Here is a 17789-nt window from a genome sequence, read left to right as displayed (position 1 = left end):
ATCTTGTTCTTTGTATAAAGCTCAAATACAGTGGAATATAAATACTGTCCAGATTTAGATCTAGTATGCTCACAGTAGAGGAACATCAGAAAGCTCATCTCTCGCTTCAGGGCAGCAATAGGGTAAGGAATGAAGGAAATTAGCCCAGTAATTTTTGTAATATTAAGTTCTCTAGAAATTCTTGTCATCTAGTCATGGATACTTTGGGGTATTTTCCCCTCCTTTGTCAGGATCTGTGATTTCAGTGATATTGAGACCTCCCAATGTGGGAGGCAATGGGGCTGCTCCTCTTCAAGCCACTTTAGCCCCTGAGTGGTCCACTGACTTTCCCAGGGTCCTACAGACAACATGGATCAGAGAAAGGACTTGAATCCAAGTCTTCTTGACTCCTGGGTCTGCCCTCTCTCCATGTTGTATCTTGTTGCTTTTATTAAACTTACCCCTATACTATTAAAAATAATATTCCAACTATAAGAATCAGCCAGTGGGTACTTAGCAGGTGCTCTAAGAGTGTGCACTTGTGTTGTTGTTGTTGTTTATCCCCCACAGTGCTCAAATTCCAGACAGTTTAGAGACCCTCCCAGAATAAAGATTTAACTCTTCACATGGTTCAGTGATCAGCAGAGAAGTCAAGTTTGGTTCAACATATTCTCTATATTAACTTCACATATATTCCAATCTAAAAATGGAGGAGCACAAATAACACAACATGCTGGCGAGTCCTCCAAGGCCTCCTGCCTCTGCAGAACTTTGGCTTCTCAAGTGATAATTAAGTGTTTACAGAACAGCTGTTCTGTGCAAGACACCGTACTAGTCCTTGTCGGTTCAAAGACTGAAGTGACCTAGTCCTTGTTCTCAGAAAGTGCACAAGTTCTTGGGGAGAAGACATGCAGGCAGAAGTCCAGAGAAGCTGCTGTGAACAGCTTGAGTGGGGAAGAGTTCACAAGGGGATTCTGGGAAGACTTCATGGAAGAGGAGGTATCACTCAAATTGGCCCTTGAATGAGGAACTTTGACAGAAATTGGAAGGAGTGCATCCATTCCATAAAGGATGACTCATAACAAAGAAATTCCCAGAAGGAGATTCAGAAATGCCCCATTTTCATTGTTAGTACTCTAAATCATACTAGTAGGTATAAATTAAAATGTATTTAGATATACTTGTAAATTTCTCAATTAATATAGTCATTATTCTTGTTGCAAATTGTCTTTTGTGGGCAACTCTAAGTACATTAAACCCCTTGGGAAATCCATTAGACTTTGATAGACAAATTTTTCAGCATTTCTTGTGAGGAAATTTAATCAAAATAATACTTTGCAACTTCTGTGAAAAGCAGGTCTCAAGTGATCAGTTTTGTTCGTTTCTGTTAAGAGTGGCACTTAGGGCGGCCTGGAAAAAAGAATACTGAGATTTCTCATGGATTTTTAAAGGAATTTGCCATTTTGAGCAATCTTGATTGACTTCAGTAGAAAAAAAATCAAATCTTGTTAACTCGTAAAGTTTTTTTTTTTTTTTTTTTTTTTTTGGTTGATTGCTTTTTTTAGGTTTTGGGTTTTTTTTTTTTTTGTCTTGGGTTTTTTGTTTTTTGTTTTTTGTTTTTGTTTTTTTTGTTTGTTTGTTTTTTTGTTTGTTTGGTTTTTGGTTTTTTGTTTTGTTGAGGCAATTGGGGTTAAGTCATTTGCCCAGAGCCACACAGCCAGGATGTGTTAAGTGATTGAGACCAGATTTGAACTCAGGTCCTCCTGACTTCAGGCTGGTGCTCTATCCACTACACCAACTAGCTGCCCCATTAAGTGTTTTAAAAGAACAGTTTAAGGACAAGATTTTTTATGATAATCACTAATATAATAGCACCTAGTATATCAGGAAGAAGTATAACTGAGCTTCCTTTTCCCCTCCCAAATTCACAATACCTATGAAGAAGATTTAGAAAATGTACCAAACTGAGTTCTTTTGAGGAAACCCAAGGGGAAAAAGTCATCTTTCCAGGCCAAATCCACATAAGGAGACAAGTAGCGAAGTCTGTGGATGCCAGAGATAGGGGTATACTAGCTAGGTATATGGAGCACTGCAGCACAGAGAGAGGCTGTTCACCAAATCCATCCAAGAAAGACCCAACCTCATCCTGGCTATAGCTAGAGAGTCACCACCTCGTTCTGGGACACAGAGCGAAGCCTGACTGAGTCGGCGCCTGTGCCCTGACGGGTAGTCCAGGCTGAGCAGCGAGCATAGCCCTGGGCTGTGTACCAAGCAGAGAGCAAGTTGAGCAGCTCTAAGATGCTGAGCCAGGGGCAGAGCGTAATCTCCACTTGGGCTTCATTCCAGGGTGAAGCTTGCAGCAGAGTAACAAGGGCAGGAATCCCAGGCCGCAGGGAGCCTTAGTCCTAAACCCCTGCTGATGCATCACGGCAGCTCTGCTGCAATCCGCGATCTCTGAGAGACGGTAATTGCACTGAGAGGCTCTTGTGGCTTGCTGAGGGTCACACGGATGCAGGACTTCAATGCAGGTTTCAAGGCGAGCTGCCTGACGTGGCTGAGTCCAGCAGCAGGCCACTGGAACCTCAAGTGGGAGAAGCCCACAGGCTCCGCCTCAAACCCAGGTCAGAAACTTACAGAGCTCAGGTGGAGATGAAAGATGGAAGATGGGGAAGATGGAGAAGAAAAGTGTACAGTGACCAAACTTTGCCCTAGTTCATACCATTTTGAGAACATGGAAAACTTGCAGATCTCCAGACTGAGCTCTCCCTGAGGTCCTAGAATTATACAATATTCCAGTAAAGTAATAATAGTAGGACTCTCCCAAAGATTCCTTTTAGAAGTGCGCAGAGCCTGGACCTGACATGAAGTCTGAAGCCATGAAGCAGACTAGAAGAATGAGTAAACAAACAAAAAAGAATCCCATGATAAAATATTATTATGGCACTGAGACCTTCAAGACTCAGAACTAGAAGAATGACTCCAAAATGTTTACAAGCAAAACCTCAAATAAAAAGACAGCTTGGCTACAAGTTCAAATAGAATACTTGTAAAAGAGAAGCAAGAGTTTAAAATATTTTATATAACTGAAACAAGACCATGAGGAAAAGATGGAAAAGACACAAGACTTGAAAAAAAGTAGACAAGAACTTGACTCAAGAGGTACTTAAAAATAGAAAATTCTTTGAAAATTAGAATAAACCAAATAGATGCATTGACTCCATAACACAACAAGAAATATTAAAACAAAATCTAAGGACTGAAAAAATGTAAAATACCTAAAGCAAAACAACTGATTTGGATGTCCTGAAAGCTATGACTAAAAACAAAGAAATCATAAAAGAAAACTTTTCTCTCTTAAGATCTCTTTAAGAACCAGAGGACAATGTATAAATAGAAAAAAATCCACTGGTCACCTCCTGAAAGAAACTTCAAAGTGCATCTCCTACCAATAACCAAAAATCAGAGATTCTAGGTCAAAACAAAAATTCTATAGGCAACCAAAAAAAAAAAATCATGTACAGAGGAATGGGTCAGAATCACACATAATCAGGCACAGGCACAGGCACAGGCACCATTCCAAAGAAGTAGAAAATTTAGAATATTCCAGAAGATATAGACTTAAGAACCAAGAATAAAGCCAGGAAAACTGAATATAATCCAACTGGGGCAGGGGAATGAACCTTGATTGAAATAGAGGATTTCCAAAAATTGATGAAAAGATCAGGGCTTCGAAGTTCAAACACCAGGAGTCTTATGAGAAAAGGCAAATATGAACAAGCACAAGGGGCTAAACAAGGATAAATTGCTTTACCTTTTGAGATGATTTGTGCCCTACAGGATATTTAGAGGGCTGGGAGCCCTTTCCTTAATTTTGATGATAAAGGGAGGGGAAGCAGAAAGGAGAAGGAGGAAAGGGAGAGGAAAGATGGGGAAGACCCACGGGTCTGCCTTCAGGAATCAGGGAGGGTTTCTACTCTGCTGGTAGAAGGATGGTGGGCCTTGGGCTCCATTCTCTGCTTTGCGGTCACCCCATGAACCTCCCCATCTGACTTGCTCTCCGGTCTCATGTGGTCTTTCCCCAGTAGAGCTTACTTTTCTATTTGTACTCCGGTGCCATTTCATTCACTCACTGATTTAGAACGTGGCTCCTTTGCAAGTAAGCCATGAGGCAGAACCCCCGGACTCTCAGGTCATTGTCATTTGAAGAGAGATTGTAGAGGAGAGGGCTTGACATCCATGCTGCATGAGCATCCTTCATCCCTCCAAGTTACACCGTTCCTCAACCTCATGAAGAACTCTTGTGTCCTGGGTTCAGAGAGGAGGTGACGGGTGCCTCTATCTGTTTGCACATTGCCTTGCGCCACCCCCATCACCGGAGAGAAATTAGGCCGGTTTCAGAAACCGAATTAGTCCATTGATTAGCAGGGAGAAGGTTTTTGGAAGCTTATTTACTGTTCTGGCTAATGACCTGGGAACATTGTTATCCAAAAACAAGACAAAAACGTTTGGGGAGCGTTCTTCGGAAAGATGCTTTTTCCCCTCATTCCCCCCCCCCTTTTTCCAAAAGCAAAGCTCCCTAGTCTCAGTGGCCATTCATTGGGGTGAACATTGGGGTCGTCAGTAAAGGGCAACAGTGCCCCCAGAGGATGCTTTGGTGGAGCTTGTCTGTGTGTGCCATTTGGTGATTGTCTCCCACCTAGCATAGGGATTAAGTGTTTTCTGTGGTGACCTTCTGGCTCTATGTGTGTTACATGCTGGCCCTTGGTCTTTGGCTTTTTATGGCTAATTTAGGATTGCATTCCCCTCCCCCCTCTGTAATCAGGTTCATTAGCTGCTCACTACTTTTGAGCTTTAATGAGGTTTAAAAAATTGTCCAGTACTGAAAAGAGAGTTGATTTTGCTAAGCTATGGATAAATCAGATGAACAGATGTTCTTATGCATCTATAAAAATGATAGACCAAAAACTGTATTTTATAGTTAGAGTAATATCTGTGCTGTCAGAGAAATTGTTGAAGTATGCAAGTTGTTTAGTGGTTGGTTTAAATTCAATCTACACTTCAAACAGCAAATTGTTTCTTATTCAACCTGTTATTTAATTCTATTTCTGCCATCTCTTGTTAAATGGCAAAACTTGATTAACTGAATACATTAATTATTATACATAATCAATATTAATAACATATGATATATATGTATAATAATATTAAATATAATATATAATTATAATAAATAATATTAACTTAAATATATCTGCATTGGTCAATAAATAAACTTTCAGTTATAAATCAGTGTGCATCCCAAATACATATGCCATTCATTGTTTTTGTCCCCTTTTGCCTTGAACTGAGATGGATGAAGTTAGTTACTCTTTTAGTGCTGAAACAATGATTTTGTTACTCCTGTGGCAGATTGTGTCCACAATGCTAAATACAGAGGGAGTCTTTGCTTATGTGTGTGCGCCCGCATCGGTATTTCATGGTACATATATGTGAAGAGAAAAAAAAAGATATTTCAAAGTATACATACTGGTGGGCTTATAGAAGTAGTTCACAAATGAAATGACCTTGTATTGTTTGCATAGAACCCTCAGAACACTATCATCTCCTTAGGGAAAGATATACTCATGGAAAGGAGCCCTGCAGAACAGTTTCATCAATACTCGTGACTTAGACAAGTTCTGCAAGTGAATAATAAACCAAGCCAAGAACTAAATAAGAGAATAAACTTGGGCTAGATTGAGTTGGAAAAACTGAAATATTTCAAAAAACACATGTTGAATTGGGTGAGAGGGGAGATCCCAGAGTGCCCAAAGGCATCAGATACTTTCCCAATGGTATTTTAAGGCTTCGAATCATAGCACATCACAATTTAAGAAGAATTAAAATGACAAATCATTTAAAGAAATATGAAAAGATGATGCATGTGGATATAAGCAGGCATATTACCAGTGACAAGTGAAATACCATATAGGACATTGTCAAGGAAATGAACAGCTAAAAAATGGGGGTGAATAATTCGCACAATTTGAAAGAAAAACGAGAGAGGGACAGAATTATTGCTTAACCCATTGTTATTCTTGAGATACTTTTTAAAAAAAACCAAGAGGGAGGCCTTCAGCATGTAGGGAAATGGCACCAAGGATTTTGATCACTCTCTGTGAAATAAGCACACACACAAACGACCTCACAGGTCTGCCGAACATCATTTTCTAGTTTCTGCATGTTCTCTACAGCATGGATATGGAAAACTGCCCTTTGGCAGAATGGAATGCTACGCCAAGATGATCAGATGGGCCTCTGGTTGCCAGGTGCAATAAACCATTGAAAACCATTAGGTTCCCTTAAGTCTAACTCAAGCTGAAAGGAAATAATGTTCTGTCTTCAGTAGAAATTGCTTGAGTGGACACTCTTTGTCTATGAAAACCAACTTCCTAGAGCTGAAATTTCTCAAAATTACCTTTTAGAAAGTACATGACTATCCCTTGTTATATATCAATTTGATTATGATATTAAGTTTAGAGAGATATTTCATTGGAAAGGAAACCAGCATCCATGGAATTAATCAGTTATCTTTCAATCTATTTGTGTGTGTGTGTGTGTGTGTGTGTGTGAAGGATTTATTAACCATCTGTTAAACGTCAGGTATTATTTTAAGTACTTTATAAATATTATCTCATTTAATCTTCACAATAACTCTGGTAGCTAAATTTTGTCTTTATTATCTTTACAGTTGAAGAAACTGAAGCAAACAGCTCACTAATATAAATCTTTCCTGATATAAATCAGTGTTTGAGACTCAGAGTAAAAATCTCTTTTAGGCCAACTTTCAGTTCTTACATGTCTTTCCAGTAAGCTTTGTTACTTAGCAGTATTGACTAGGCTGGATGCCTCTTTGTTGGGTGTGTTCAGAACAGATGAGTGATATTGTCTCATCCAGTTCTGAAATTCTGTGATTCCATTTACAAAGTTTGTCTCTTAGTCAGTTTTAGTCATGTCTTAACTCTTCATGATCCCATTTGGCGTTTTCTTAGCAAAGGTACTGGAGTGGTTTGCCATTTCCTTCTCCAATTCATTTTATAGATAAGGAAACTGAGGCAAACAAGGTTAAGTGACTTGCTCAGAGTCACCCAACCTAGTAAGTGCCTGAGGCCAGATTTTAATTCAGGAAGACCCCAGGTCAAGCACTTTATTCACTGTACCCTTAGTATAAAATAATTAGTTGTAAAGATGCATATTAGATCAAAAGTGTCAGTCACATAGACCACAACAATCCCTAGTGCAGCTTGAGCCTGAATCAGATTAAAATGAATTCAGGAAATATTTAGCAACATAAATAAAAATAGAACAGAATAGAGCTAATATTAATATGTGGTTTTCTAAGTTTTTATGCCTTCTACAAGCATCCTTTTATACAAATTACTGTTCCTCCCATTCTGTTTGATTTTAACAATTTGAAACATGAATAAGGATTTAAATATTTTATGGTAATTTCTACCTTGTCATTTTTATTGTGTTATTGTCCTGTTTTATTTTTTAAACAACAATTAGTAGAAGGAAAAATATTCACACAAAAAAAAGTTGAGTACATTCTTGGTAACATAGCTAAATGACCGTTCTGCAAAAGCTGTGATAGAATTATCCAAATGTTTGCATGGCTGAGAGAGGGGAAAGAAGTCTTTAGTCTGCCACAAGGGAGTGGGTAAATACAATTAATGGGATAAAATTAAGAAAATGGACATTTTGGCTGAATATCAAGAAATCTTCCCGACAGTGAGCCAAAAGTGAATTATGGGCATGTCTAAAATAAGTAGGTAGATGCTCTATCATGTAAAGCATACATGTGTAGCCAAAGACTGAACAGTAAAGCCCTCCATGTTTATTTATCATAGCAAGTAATCCTGAAGAGGTCCTTTCCAGACAAGATCATAAGTTATGACCTTTTCTTGACGTAATTTCTTCTTTTTCTCCCCTGATAATAAAACCTTAATTACACAACTAATTAATATTTTACTCAATAAAATCATAAAACCAAATTTTGGGTGTGTTCTTCCCTCTACTATTCTCACAGCTATTGTGTTTATTTTATTGTCATTGCTTTGAAATGCCTTGATCCTGATTGCCCATGTGCACTTAAATTCACTTATGCTACATGATATCTCATCAGATTAAGTGACTGTGATGCTGAGATTGTATATTCAATTTCACTTAAAGGAAAGCTTTTTAACCTTTTTTTATGTCATGGACTCCCTTTTACGGCCTGGTGAATTCTGTGAACCCCTTTCTCCGAAAAATATCTTTAAATTAATAAAATAAAATACTTAGTATTACAACAAAAACTAACTCTATTGAAATAGTTAGCAAAATATTAAAAAAAAAACCTAAGTTCATGGTCCCAGCTTAAGAGTCCCTGAATCAAATAGGAATATTCAAAGAAATAATAAAGGGAAAGGATTCTCTGTAAAAACCTTATGCATCATTTCTGTCCTTGATACCTCAAAGCCAGTCACTGAATTGTAAAGGAATAAGCATAGGACTCTTTAAAGTCAAGAACACATTTAGATCCTGTTCCTGACCCTGAGTGCAAATCAATTCCACTCTCCAGGCATCAGATCTTTATGTTTAATGGGTAGGAGTAGACTAAATGAACTCTAAGGGCTCTTCCAGCTATAAAGTTCTATGGCCCCACAGTAAATAAGCCTCTCACTGGGTGTTCTAGCTACCCAATAATTTATTTAACATTCAGGTCAGTTTTAAAGCTCTTTGGATGGAGTCCAAGACACACCCACCTGTTTCCAATCTCTGGTAATGTACCAGAAGTAAGATTATTATGATTATGGATTTGTGTATGGAGTATGATTGACAGTCAGCAATAATACAGCTATACCGGGGCCTCTTTACATTGTTTCTTGAGTTTGAGAGACATTAGTTTAATGTTGAGTCACGTTCCTCCATTATTAGCCTCAAGAGAAGAATATCAAATGGTCCATTGTGGCTCAAGGTGCTCTTGTCATCCAGCTCTTTGTAAAAAGTAGAGCAAAACATTAAGGTTAACCTGTGTGATCAGACTCTTCAGTACCAAATGTTTTTATGAAATATCTTTTTTTAATTCCCTGATCAATGTCCACAATTCTGTCATCTACTCTGGGCTAATGATATTCTGCAGAGAATTGCCACCATAGTCCCCACTCGCTCACAGAGAACTGATCCTAGAGACACACACTGAAGCACAAGTGTTTATCTGTGTCTTTGGATTTACAGATCCTTGAAGAGAAGATGAGTCCAACCTATGGATTCAGCCTGAGATTTTTCCTCCAAGGTGGCAATCATTCCCCTCAAGCTGCCCCTTTTCTGTTCAATCCTAAATTGTCTTTCTCATTTAGCTTGTTATCCCATTCTTTCCCACTTTGCTCATTACAGCTTGGGTAAGGGTGGGAAAGTTGATTGCATTGCAGCTATTGAGGTCCCGTCCCCCTGCTTCCACCCAGTCTGTCTTTCAGTAAACTGTGTGTCTAAGCTAATGAACCAGCTCAAAAATCTTGACAATCTCAAATCACTCTCAATTTTGAAGGGACCATGTTTGTCCCTCTAAACTATAAGTTCCAAGATGGAAGTCACAATTCCCAATCTCAAAATAACAGCATGATTTTTAAAACTCTTTGGTATCAGGGCCCCTTTAAACTCATAAATATTATTGCGGATCCTCCAAAGAAGCTTTTTTTTATGTAGATTATATCTATAGTTACTGTATTAGAAATTAAAATAACATCATTTTGGGAGTAGTTTTGACCTCATAAAGAGCCTTGGCAACCACCAGAGGTCTAGGACAAAGGTGTCAAACTCTTGGGAATCCCTGTAAAACCACTTAATGCTGCTAAACCAGATTAAAATGTAATTGGAAGATGCTTAACAGAATCAATAAAATGATAATACTACATAGTTAATATTAATTTGTGGATTTTCTAAGGTGAAAGATCACTTTCACCTGGAGTGAATCAGGAAGGACTTCATAAATAAGTTGGAATATGCATTGTGCATATATGGTTTCCTTCAGACCCTCATCATCTCTCATCTTGCAATCACCTAATTTGTCTCCCTACCTCATGTCTCTCCTGATTCTAGGCCATGTTAAACACAGCTTGTAAAGAGACTTTCCTGAAGTGTAGCTGTACATCACTCGTGGTATTTATCCCACATCCCACCTCTGTTCCTTTGTATTGACTAATGCCTCACCTCACCCCCATAGTGAGGGAAGAAACAATAGATCATGTTCATAAAGGATAAAGATGGGTGAACAACTTCCACAAAGATTATGTCATGCTTGAGTACCAAAAGAACTTGGACTTTATTTCACATGAAATGGGGAAACACTGAAGATTTTTAAGTAAGGAAACTAGGATCCAAGAGCAGCTTAAAAAAATTAATGTAGGGCAGAGTCAACATAGTGGACAAAGGCAGGGACTCTACCAAGCTCTTAACAACACCGCAAAAAAAAAATTGGGGGGTCGGGAGGTGCAGCTTGGTGGCCCAGTAGGTAGTACACTGGCATGGAGTCAGGACCTGAATTCAAATCTGGCCTCAGACATTTAATAGCTGTGAGACCCTAGGCAAGTCACATAACCCCAAATGCTTTAACAAAAGAAAAGAAAAACAAACTTTAATGTGGCAGAAGCCACAGAAAGACAGGGTGAAACAGTTTTCCAGACCAAGAGAATTGAGGTCAGTAAGCAAAGTGTATTGCACTATGGTGAGTCCATATCGGCACAGTACAAGCTCCAGCAAACAAGCAGCAAGCCGTGAGCTTGATTAAATCAAGCAGCAACAGCTTCCAGAACTGTGAGCCTATGAATTAGTCAGATTACTGGGGTCCCTTTGCTGGTACTGGAGGCAAAACTTCCTGAAAACCACAACCAAAAAAGGAACCTGGACATTGTTTAATGAAACTATCAAGGAAAGTAAAATAGAAATTGAAAGACTCCACCTCCTGAAAGAGGTTGCAAAAGGAAAACTCCCTGGAATATTATAACCAAATCCCAGAACTCCCAGGTCAAGGAGAAAATATTCTGAGCAGCCAGAAAGAAACAATTCAAATATTGTGGAGTCAGGCAGGATAACTCAAGATTTAGCAGCTTCTACGTTAAAGGATCAAAGGGCTTGGAATGTGGCATTCTGGAGGGCAAAGAAGCTAGGATTCCAACCAAAAAACACCCACCCAGCACAACTGAGTATGACTCTTCCGAGAGAAAATGAGTTAAATAATATATCATTATTATTATTATTGTAAAATAAAATAATAAATGATGTAAAGATCAAAGCTGAAAAGGAAATTCAATTTTCAAATACAAGACTCAAGAGAAGGGTAAAAAGATAAACAGGAAAGAGAAATCAAAAGGAATTCACTGTTTACATTCCTACATGGGAAGATGATACTTGTAACTCCTAATAAGAAAAAGTTATGATGGCAGTTAGAAGGATTATACATAAAAGACATGCATGACAGTTGAATATGATGATGAATATGACGGTGAATATCTAAAAAATATTATTTATAATATTTTCAAACAAAGCAATCCCAGTAACCCATGAAAAATACTATTAAGAGCAATGGTGGCTGAGAGATTTCAGATATAGATAGTAAAAAAACCCACCACGGACTGACTATGAATAAAGGGAGAGTATAGAGCCAAGAAGGACACTTCAGTTTTCAAAACTACCTTGCCCTCCTATTACTTAATGTGTATCCCCAGTCCAAAGATACCTCCTTTATCTTCTTCCCCTCACCTTTTTCCTCTTTATTCCCTTCTCATTAGTCTATATACCTTATCCACTATTTATACACATACATTCCTATATCCTCCCAAATATTCTATTCCCTCACTTTATTTCTTTATAAATTTAGAAGACATTTATTCCTTTCTAAATATATATGTTACCCATACATATAACCTGTAAATAAGAGGCTATTAAATTTTTTAAAAAAGGAAAAGAAAAGAAAAGAAAACCAGAGGCTGACCAAAATAAAATAGCTTTTTCAAAGAAAAAGAAAAAAAAAACTAAGTGAAAAAAAAAATAAATGTATATGTTGTTCCATCGTTAACCTTAATCTTATATTGAGTAGGGTTCCCTCTAAAAATCTCTCTTATCCTCTCCCTATCTCCTTACCCTATTTTTTCTTTCTTTCTTTCTTTCTGAATTTAGAAGATTTTTGTATTCTTCGAGATATATGTTGTTTCCTCTTTAACCCATTCCCAATGTGAGTAGGATTCCAGAAGTACTAGCCCTCTTCCCTTATTTCCTCTGTATCATTTCTTGCTCTTGCACCTCATTTGTATGATCTAATTAGACTTTTTTTACCTTTTCTTACATGATTTTGCTTTTTAGAACCATATCATACTCATCCCTCTACTCCAGTATTTCTTTCAAACCATCCAATTACTAATGATAATCTTGGACATTTCCATTTCCATATATAAAACAGTTTGTCCTTATTGTGTACCTTGTAATTAGTCTTTGATGGTTAGTTTATATTTTTCTTGGTTCTTATATGTCAAATTTTCTAGTCAAGTCTTTTTGCAACAAAATCCTGCAAGTCTGACAATTCATTGAATGTCCTTTTTTTTGTACAGAATTATACTTAATAAGTGACTGAACTTCTTCTCCTGTGGGGATTCCAGTAGTCAGCCTGAGAGGCTGGGGCTAGTTTTTAATCACACTCATTGATGACCCAATATCAGTCAACACACTGATAAACTAAGACAGGTTTGAGGTAAACTAAGACAGCTGTAATGAATTCCTAGGTAGGATATGTGCCTAAGAACAGCACTTTGTCAAATAAAATATTTGCAGCAGTATCTTCTAAGTACTCTTTTCACTATCTTTTGCAGCCCGTCAATCAAGGACGTCACTATCAGAAAGAAATGGATCCTCCTTCTCCTTCTAACCCTCGGTAAGCAATCCTCAACCCTCCTGATGAGGAGAGTTTAAACTGGTTGGAAGATTGGCTTGGGCTTTGTTCTGTTTTTCTTCAAAATAAATGGTAATAGGGTCAGCTAGGTGATGCTGTAGTGGATACAGCACCATCTCTGAAAACAGGAGGACCTGAGTTCAAATGCAATCTCATACTTACAAGTTGTGCCATCTAAGGCAAGTCATTTAACCCCAATTGCCTTCGGGGGAAATGCTAATCATGACTTTTATTTTTAATTGGCAAATGATTATTTATTATATTTTAAATTTATTTTTCTATAACATTAAAGCATTTGAAGTATATGTCTGCAAATTTAAATGACCACTTCATGTTTCAGAATTTCTTGGGTCCAAATACCACTATTTTTAAAACCTCAAATTTATAAAGGAACCTTGAATAATTCAGTGAAATCCCACTCTTATCATTCATGACTTGTGTGGTTATACTGTTTTCAAGTTTATAAAGTACTTTTTCATAGTAGTATAAGTATTATTGTTCCCATATTCCATAGGAGAAAACAGGCTTAGAGCAGAGAAATCCCATAGCTGTAAGGATCAGACAAATTGGAAATAAATAGACTTGTATCATTTTTGGATATACAAGTTGCTCAACAAAGCTATTTGACTTTTTTACAAGATCCATAAACTGTAATCTAATATAATCATTAGATAAGATGGATATGGAATTAGCTTCTGCCAACATTGGCTTTTCTTTGTAAATGGCTGTTTCTGAAGTATTTCAAGGAAATTTAATTTCTTTAGGATAAATGTTTTTGCTGCCATTTGTTTCTTAGAGAGGTAACAGAAACAGAGAGGGTAAAGGACCACTCCGGAATCAGGACTTGAATTTCCCTATTGACTCTTTGCTTTCCTAGTGAAGGCCTTGGCCTGTCCCAAGTGACATAGGAATTGCCATTCTCCATCAATGGAGGAAGTTCCATACTAAAAGGACCCTCACTTACAAAAGCCGGGGAAAAAAATCACTTTATGGACAACATCTTCTTTTTCTAGATAATGCAAGAGTAAAGCACCCTTCCTGCCAAAGAGCATAGACTATGATATTAGAATGTATGAGAGCGGCAATTAGATATGGTGGGAGCAATCCAGGATTGACAATGAAGTGGGATGGAGGTCAGGTTCTGGGCCTCCCCACACCCCTAGCTAGCTATCAGGGAAGGTTTGGTCCAGTCAGTCTTTTGTCTTTGGAGATTAGTTTCTTTTATGTTGATCTTAAAAATACCCTCCAAGGCCTTCCCCAATCTCTGCTGCTGTCTGCTGTGCTACCCGAGGCATCACAAGAAAGTAATGACTGAACATCCAATTTAGACACAACACAAGTCTTGTTACTTCATAATCGGACTTCCCATTTTCATTTGTGAATGTAATCTGTTCACCAAAGGTGAAGAACTTCTTATTTAAGTTCCTTTAAGTTTAAACTGAAAACAGTTTCTGCATGGAAATTTAATGTAAAATAGTATACTTGAATTCCATAAAATTGCTCTTTAAGTAGAAGATTGGGAGTGACATAATTAGAAATTTGCCTAAAAAAGATAGAAGGGTTTCAGTGAATGGCAAGTTCCTTCAGAGACAGCACAGTGATTTGACCCCTAAAAATCCTCACACACTCTCATACAAAGAAAGGCAAACTTTCCAGGAATAGAAATGTTATCCTTCTGTCTTCTGGCTTAGTCAGACCATACCTGAGCACTGTGCTAAGTCCTGGGCACCAGATTTTGAAAAAGGCCCAGAAGAGGCTAAACAGTATGTTGAAGTGCCTCATCAATTAAATAAATAACATGTTTTATATCACTCAGTAAATGTTTAATCACTCAGAAAAGGTGATTTACATTTTCATTTATTGAAATTAAGAACCAGATTTCTTCAAGAAAAAAAAAATAGTCAACTGAATTTGCCAGTATGTTATCCACCAGTTTTCCTAGAAAATTGTTTTACAGTCAATCAGAAAATCTGTAAATTACCTATCAGGCTGTTGTGTCATAAATTCAGCAGCCTTTGTGATTTGCCAAGAAGGCATTATTGGACCATAAATATAAAAGGTGATAAAATTATGAGGTCAGCATGTATCATCATATAAAAATTGGAGAAATCGTCTTATTAAAAAAATTTTATAACTTATAATTGAAAGCCATGCCTCATCTCATGACATTTATTTATCTTATATCTTACCAACTATATCCCAGGCTGTTATACCCCAGAGTAAAGAACATACTTTAAAGGATGCAGATAATTAAGATGGAAAAATAAAAGAATAATGACGGAGTTATAAAAGTAGGGCCCATCATTCTATTCACTTAACTTAGTTGCCTTTTCAGGATGAGTTTTGGACTTAATCCTAACAGTTCAGCATAGTAGGCCTCAAGAGGAAGAAATGGGATTCTCTGCAGGAATCTTGTGCTCTTTTTATTCACTGCCTTAAATCTTATATTTGGCGGGAACGGGAACAGTCGAGATGACCGTACCTTTCCCCATGGGGAGAAGGAGCTGTCCCTAAGGAGACATAGGACCACTAAATAATGAGGGAATATCTTCCATGGCTAAGTGTTTGGTTTTTGCAAATGCTCCACAGAGTTGGGGACCTCAGGGAGCTACCTCTGGATCTGATTTTGTAAATGAAAACAATTCAGATGTCATGAGCACGTTCAGTGAGGGGTTCTCTCTTACCAAAGGAAAAGAGATTGTTTGTGTGAATTATGGGAAAAGAATATGAGTTTACTGACATGTTGTCTCTCCTTGGAATGGAAGCCTGTGGACGGCCGTCATTAAGAGTGGTGTTAGCTAACATTAATTACATAGTCGCCTTATCCGTTATATGGGAGAATTCACTTTGGAGAATCAGATGGATAAGGGAAAGGAATGAAAATTCATTTATTGAAGGGCTTCTAGTTCAGAGCTTGGCTTCTGCCCTTCCTACACAAGGGTCTGTCATGGGGAAGTGCCCAATAAATGTTGGTCCTATAGCGTGCAACTGACGGACAACCCATGCTGAACCAGCGTCCTTGTCATCAGTCTGGGAGAAATCGAAGGCAGCCTGTGGCACGTCAGCTAGATGTGGTCCCCCATGGCATTTCAGATGGATGTGGCCCCATCACAGCACATCAGATGGACGTGGCCCCCCACAGCACTTCAGAAAGACATGGCCCCCATGGTACTTCAGATGGACGTGGCTCCCCCGCAGTATTTCATTTAGACATGGCTAGGCACTCAAATCTTTGTCTGCCTCAGTTTTCTCGTCTGTAAAATTAGGATAATAATGGCATTTACCTCACGGATCAAATTGTTGTGAGGATCAAATGAGATTTTTATATAATGTTTAGCACAGTCCTGACACCTACTGATGCTGTATGAATGTGAGTTTGCTTTTTTTCATTCATTTATTCTTTCAGTTGCTTCTCATTTATTACCCAGTGCTATATTATTAGGGTCATTAAACCCAGAACAGTAATAAAGTGAAGTAGAAGGGGTAGAGAAGTCTGACCTAGAGGAATTCATCTTTAGGAATTACTATGTAGCTCCTATTTATTTAGCACTTTTCCTGCATATGTAGGTCTCAGAGCAGGGATGTCCTATTAGAACTGGGTGAGGCTCTTCCAACAACGTGGCCCTGGGGCGTAAAGCAGAACCTCAACCTCTCGTGAGGGTCCACACTCTGGGTTACAAATGCCCTGGGTCTCCAGAAAGTCCAGAAACTCACCTGGTGAGCCCAGACATTGAGAGAGAGTGGGGCAGGGGAGCAATGCCGCCTCCCTTAGACTCAGACATTCTGCCAAATCAAGCAAAATGGATGCCGTTCTCGGGTTAACATAGTTTATTTTCAAATGCGTTCCCCTGGTATTCTAGGTTTGCTCTGTTCTTGGAGCAGGCACATTTATTTATATGTTTGTTTAGAGTCCTCCAAACAGTTGAGGATATTTTTGCTTAGTCCTTGATTTTATAAAATAAGCCATGATTACCTTCTGGGTAGCGGCTCCTAGGGATGGAGCCCATAATCAGGGCCTTCTTTCAGAGTATGATGATACTTGCTATTCTTGCTTCAGCTTAGATATATTGGGAGTAAGAGTGGTGAGAGGCTTGGTAAGTTTCTGGGGGGAAATATCTAGTTTAACAGAAATACAAATTTGTAAAATAACTCTAAAATACCCAAGTAGAAGTAGATGATAGCACAGCCTTTTTAAAAGATGCATCTCTTATCTCTATGCTAAAAATGTCACTGTTGGTTATGTTAGGGCTGGAATTCTTGGTAGCTCCGTTCCCTGTTTATGTGCTATAAACTTATTTCTATCTATAATTGGCCGATAAAGTCCTCCAGTCTTTGACAGATGATTAATATACACTGACCCTGCTTCACCCAAGCTCAGCACAAGCTGACTGAATCAAGCTCTCTCTTTCTTCCTTCCCTACATACATTACATTGAACTGATCTTATTGTCATCATTTTTCTCTTCTCTGCAGGCTTGGAGATTTCCAAATAGAGTAAATTTAACGTTTCCTTTCTATTGGCCAATATTTTTTTCCCAAACACAAAGAAAATGTATCCATTTTAAAAACATTCTTAAGTTTTATGTTCATTTTATGTTTTAAAGATTATCTTCTGATCTGAGTAGCTTCACAATTAGTAGTCATTAACAATTATATGGTTTTAATTCATTTTAATCTATCAAAGTTTTATTAATAACTATCACTAACATTTATATAGTGATTTATGATTTACAGAGCTGCATAATTATCTCATTTGATCGCTACAACATCCCTGGAAAGCACATGCTATTATCAGCCTTTTTTACAAATAAGGCAATTGAGACTGAAAAAAATAAAGTTACTTGAGCAGG

General features: G+C 37.9%; 1 protein-coding gene across 1 annotated transcript in view; it reads left to right on the top strand.

The window, feature by feature from the left end:
• Positions 1-17789, top strand: part of C1H3orf67 (chromosome 1 C3orf67 homolog) — a 196915-nt gene that overhangs the window by 141035 nt on the left and 38091 nt on the right. The window contains exon 15 of the mRNA XM_031953419.1: positions 12861-12922. Coding sequence (XP_031809279.1) covers positions 12861-12922 — 62 coding nt within the window. The remainder of the gene's footprint in view (positions 1-12860; positions 12923-17789) is intronic.

Source organism: Sarcophilus harrisii, chromosome 1 (genome assembly GCF_902635505.1).
Source record: "Sarcophilus harrisii chromosome 1, mSarHar1.11, whole genome shotgun sequence".
Classification (NCBI taxonomy): domain Eukaryota; kingdom Metazoa; phylum Chordata; class Mammalia; order Dasyuromorphia; family Dasyuridae; genus Sarcophilus; species Sarcophilus harrisii.
The sequence above is the reverse complement of the archived record's forward strand: the minus strand, read 5'-3'. Positions and strand labels throughout refer to the sequence as shown.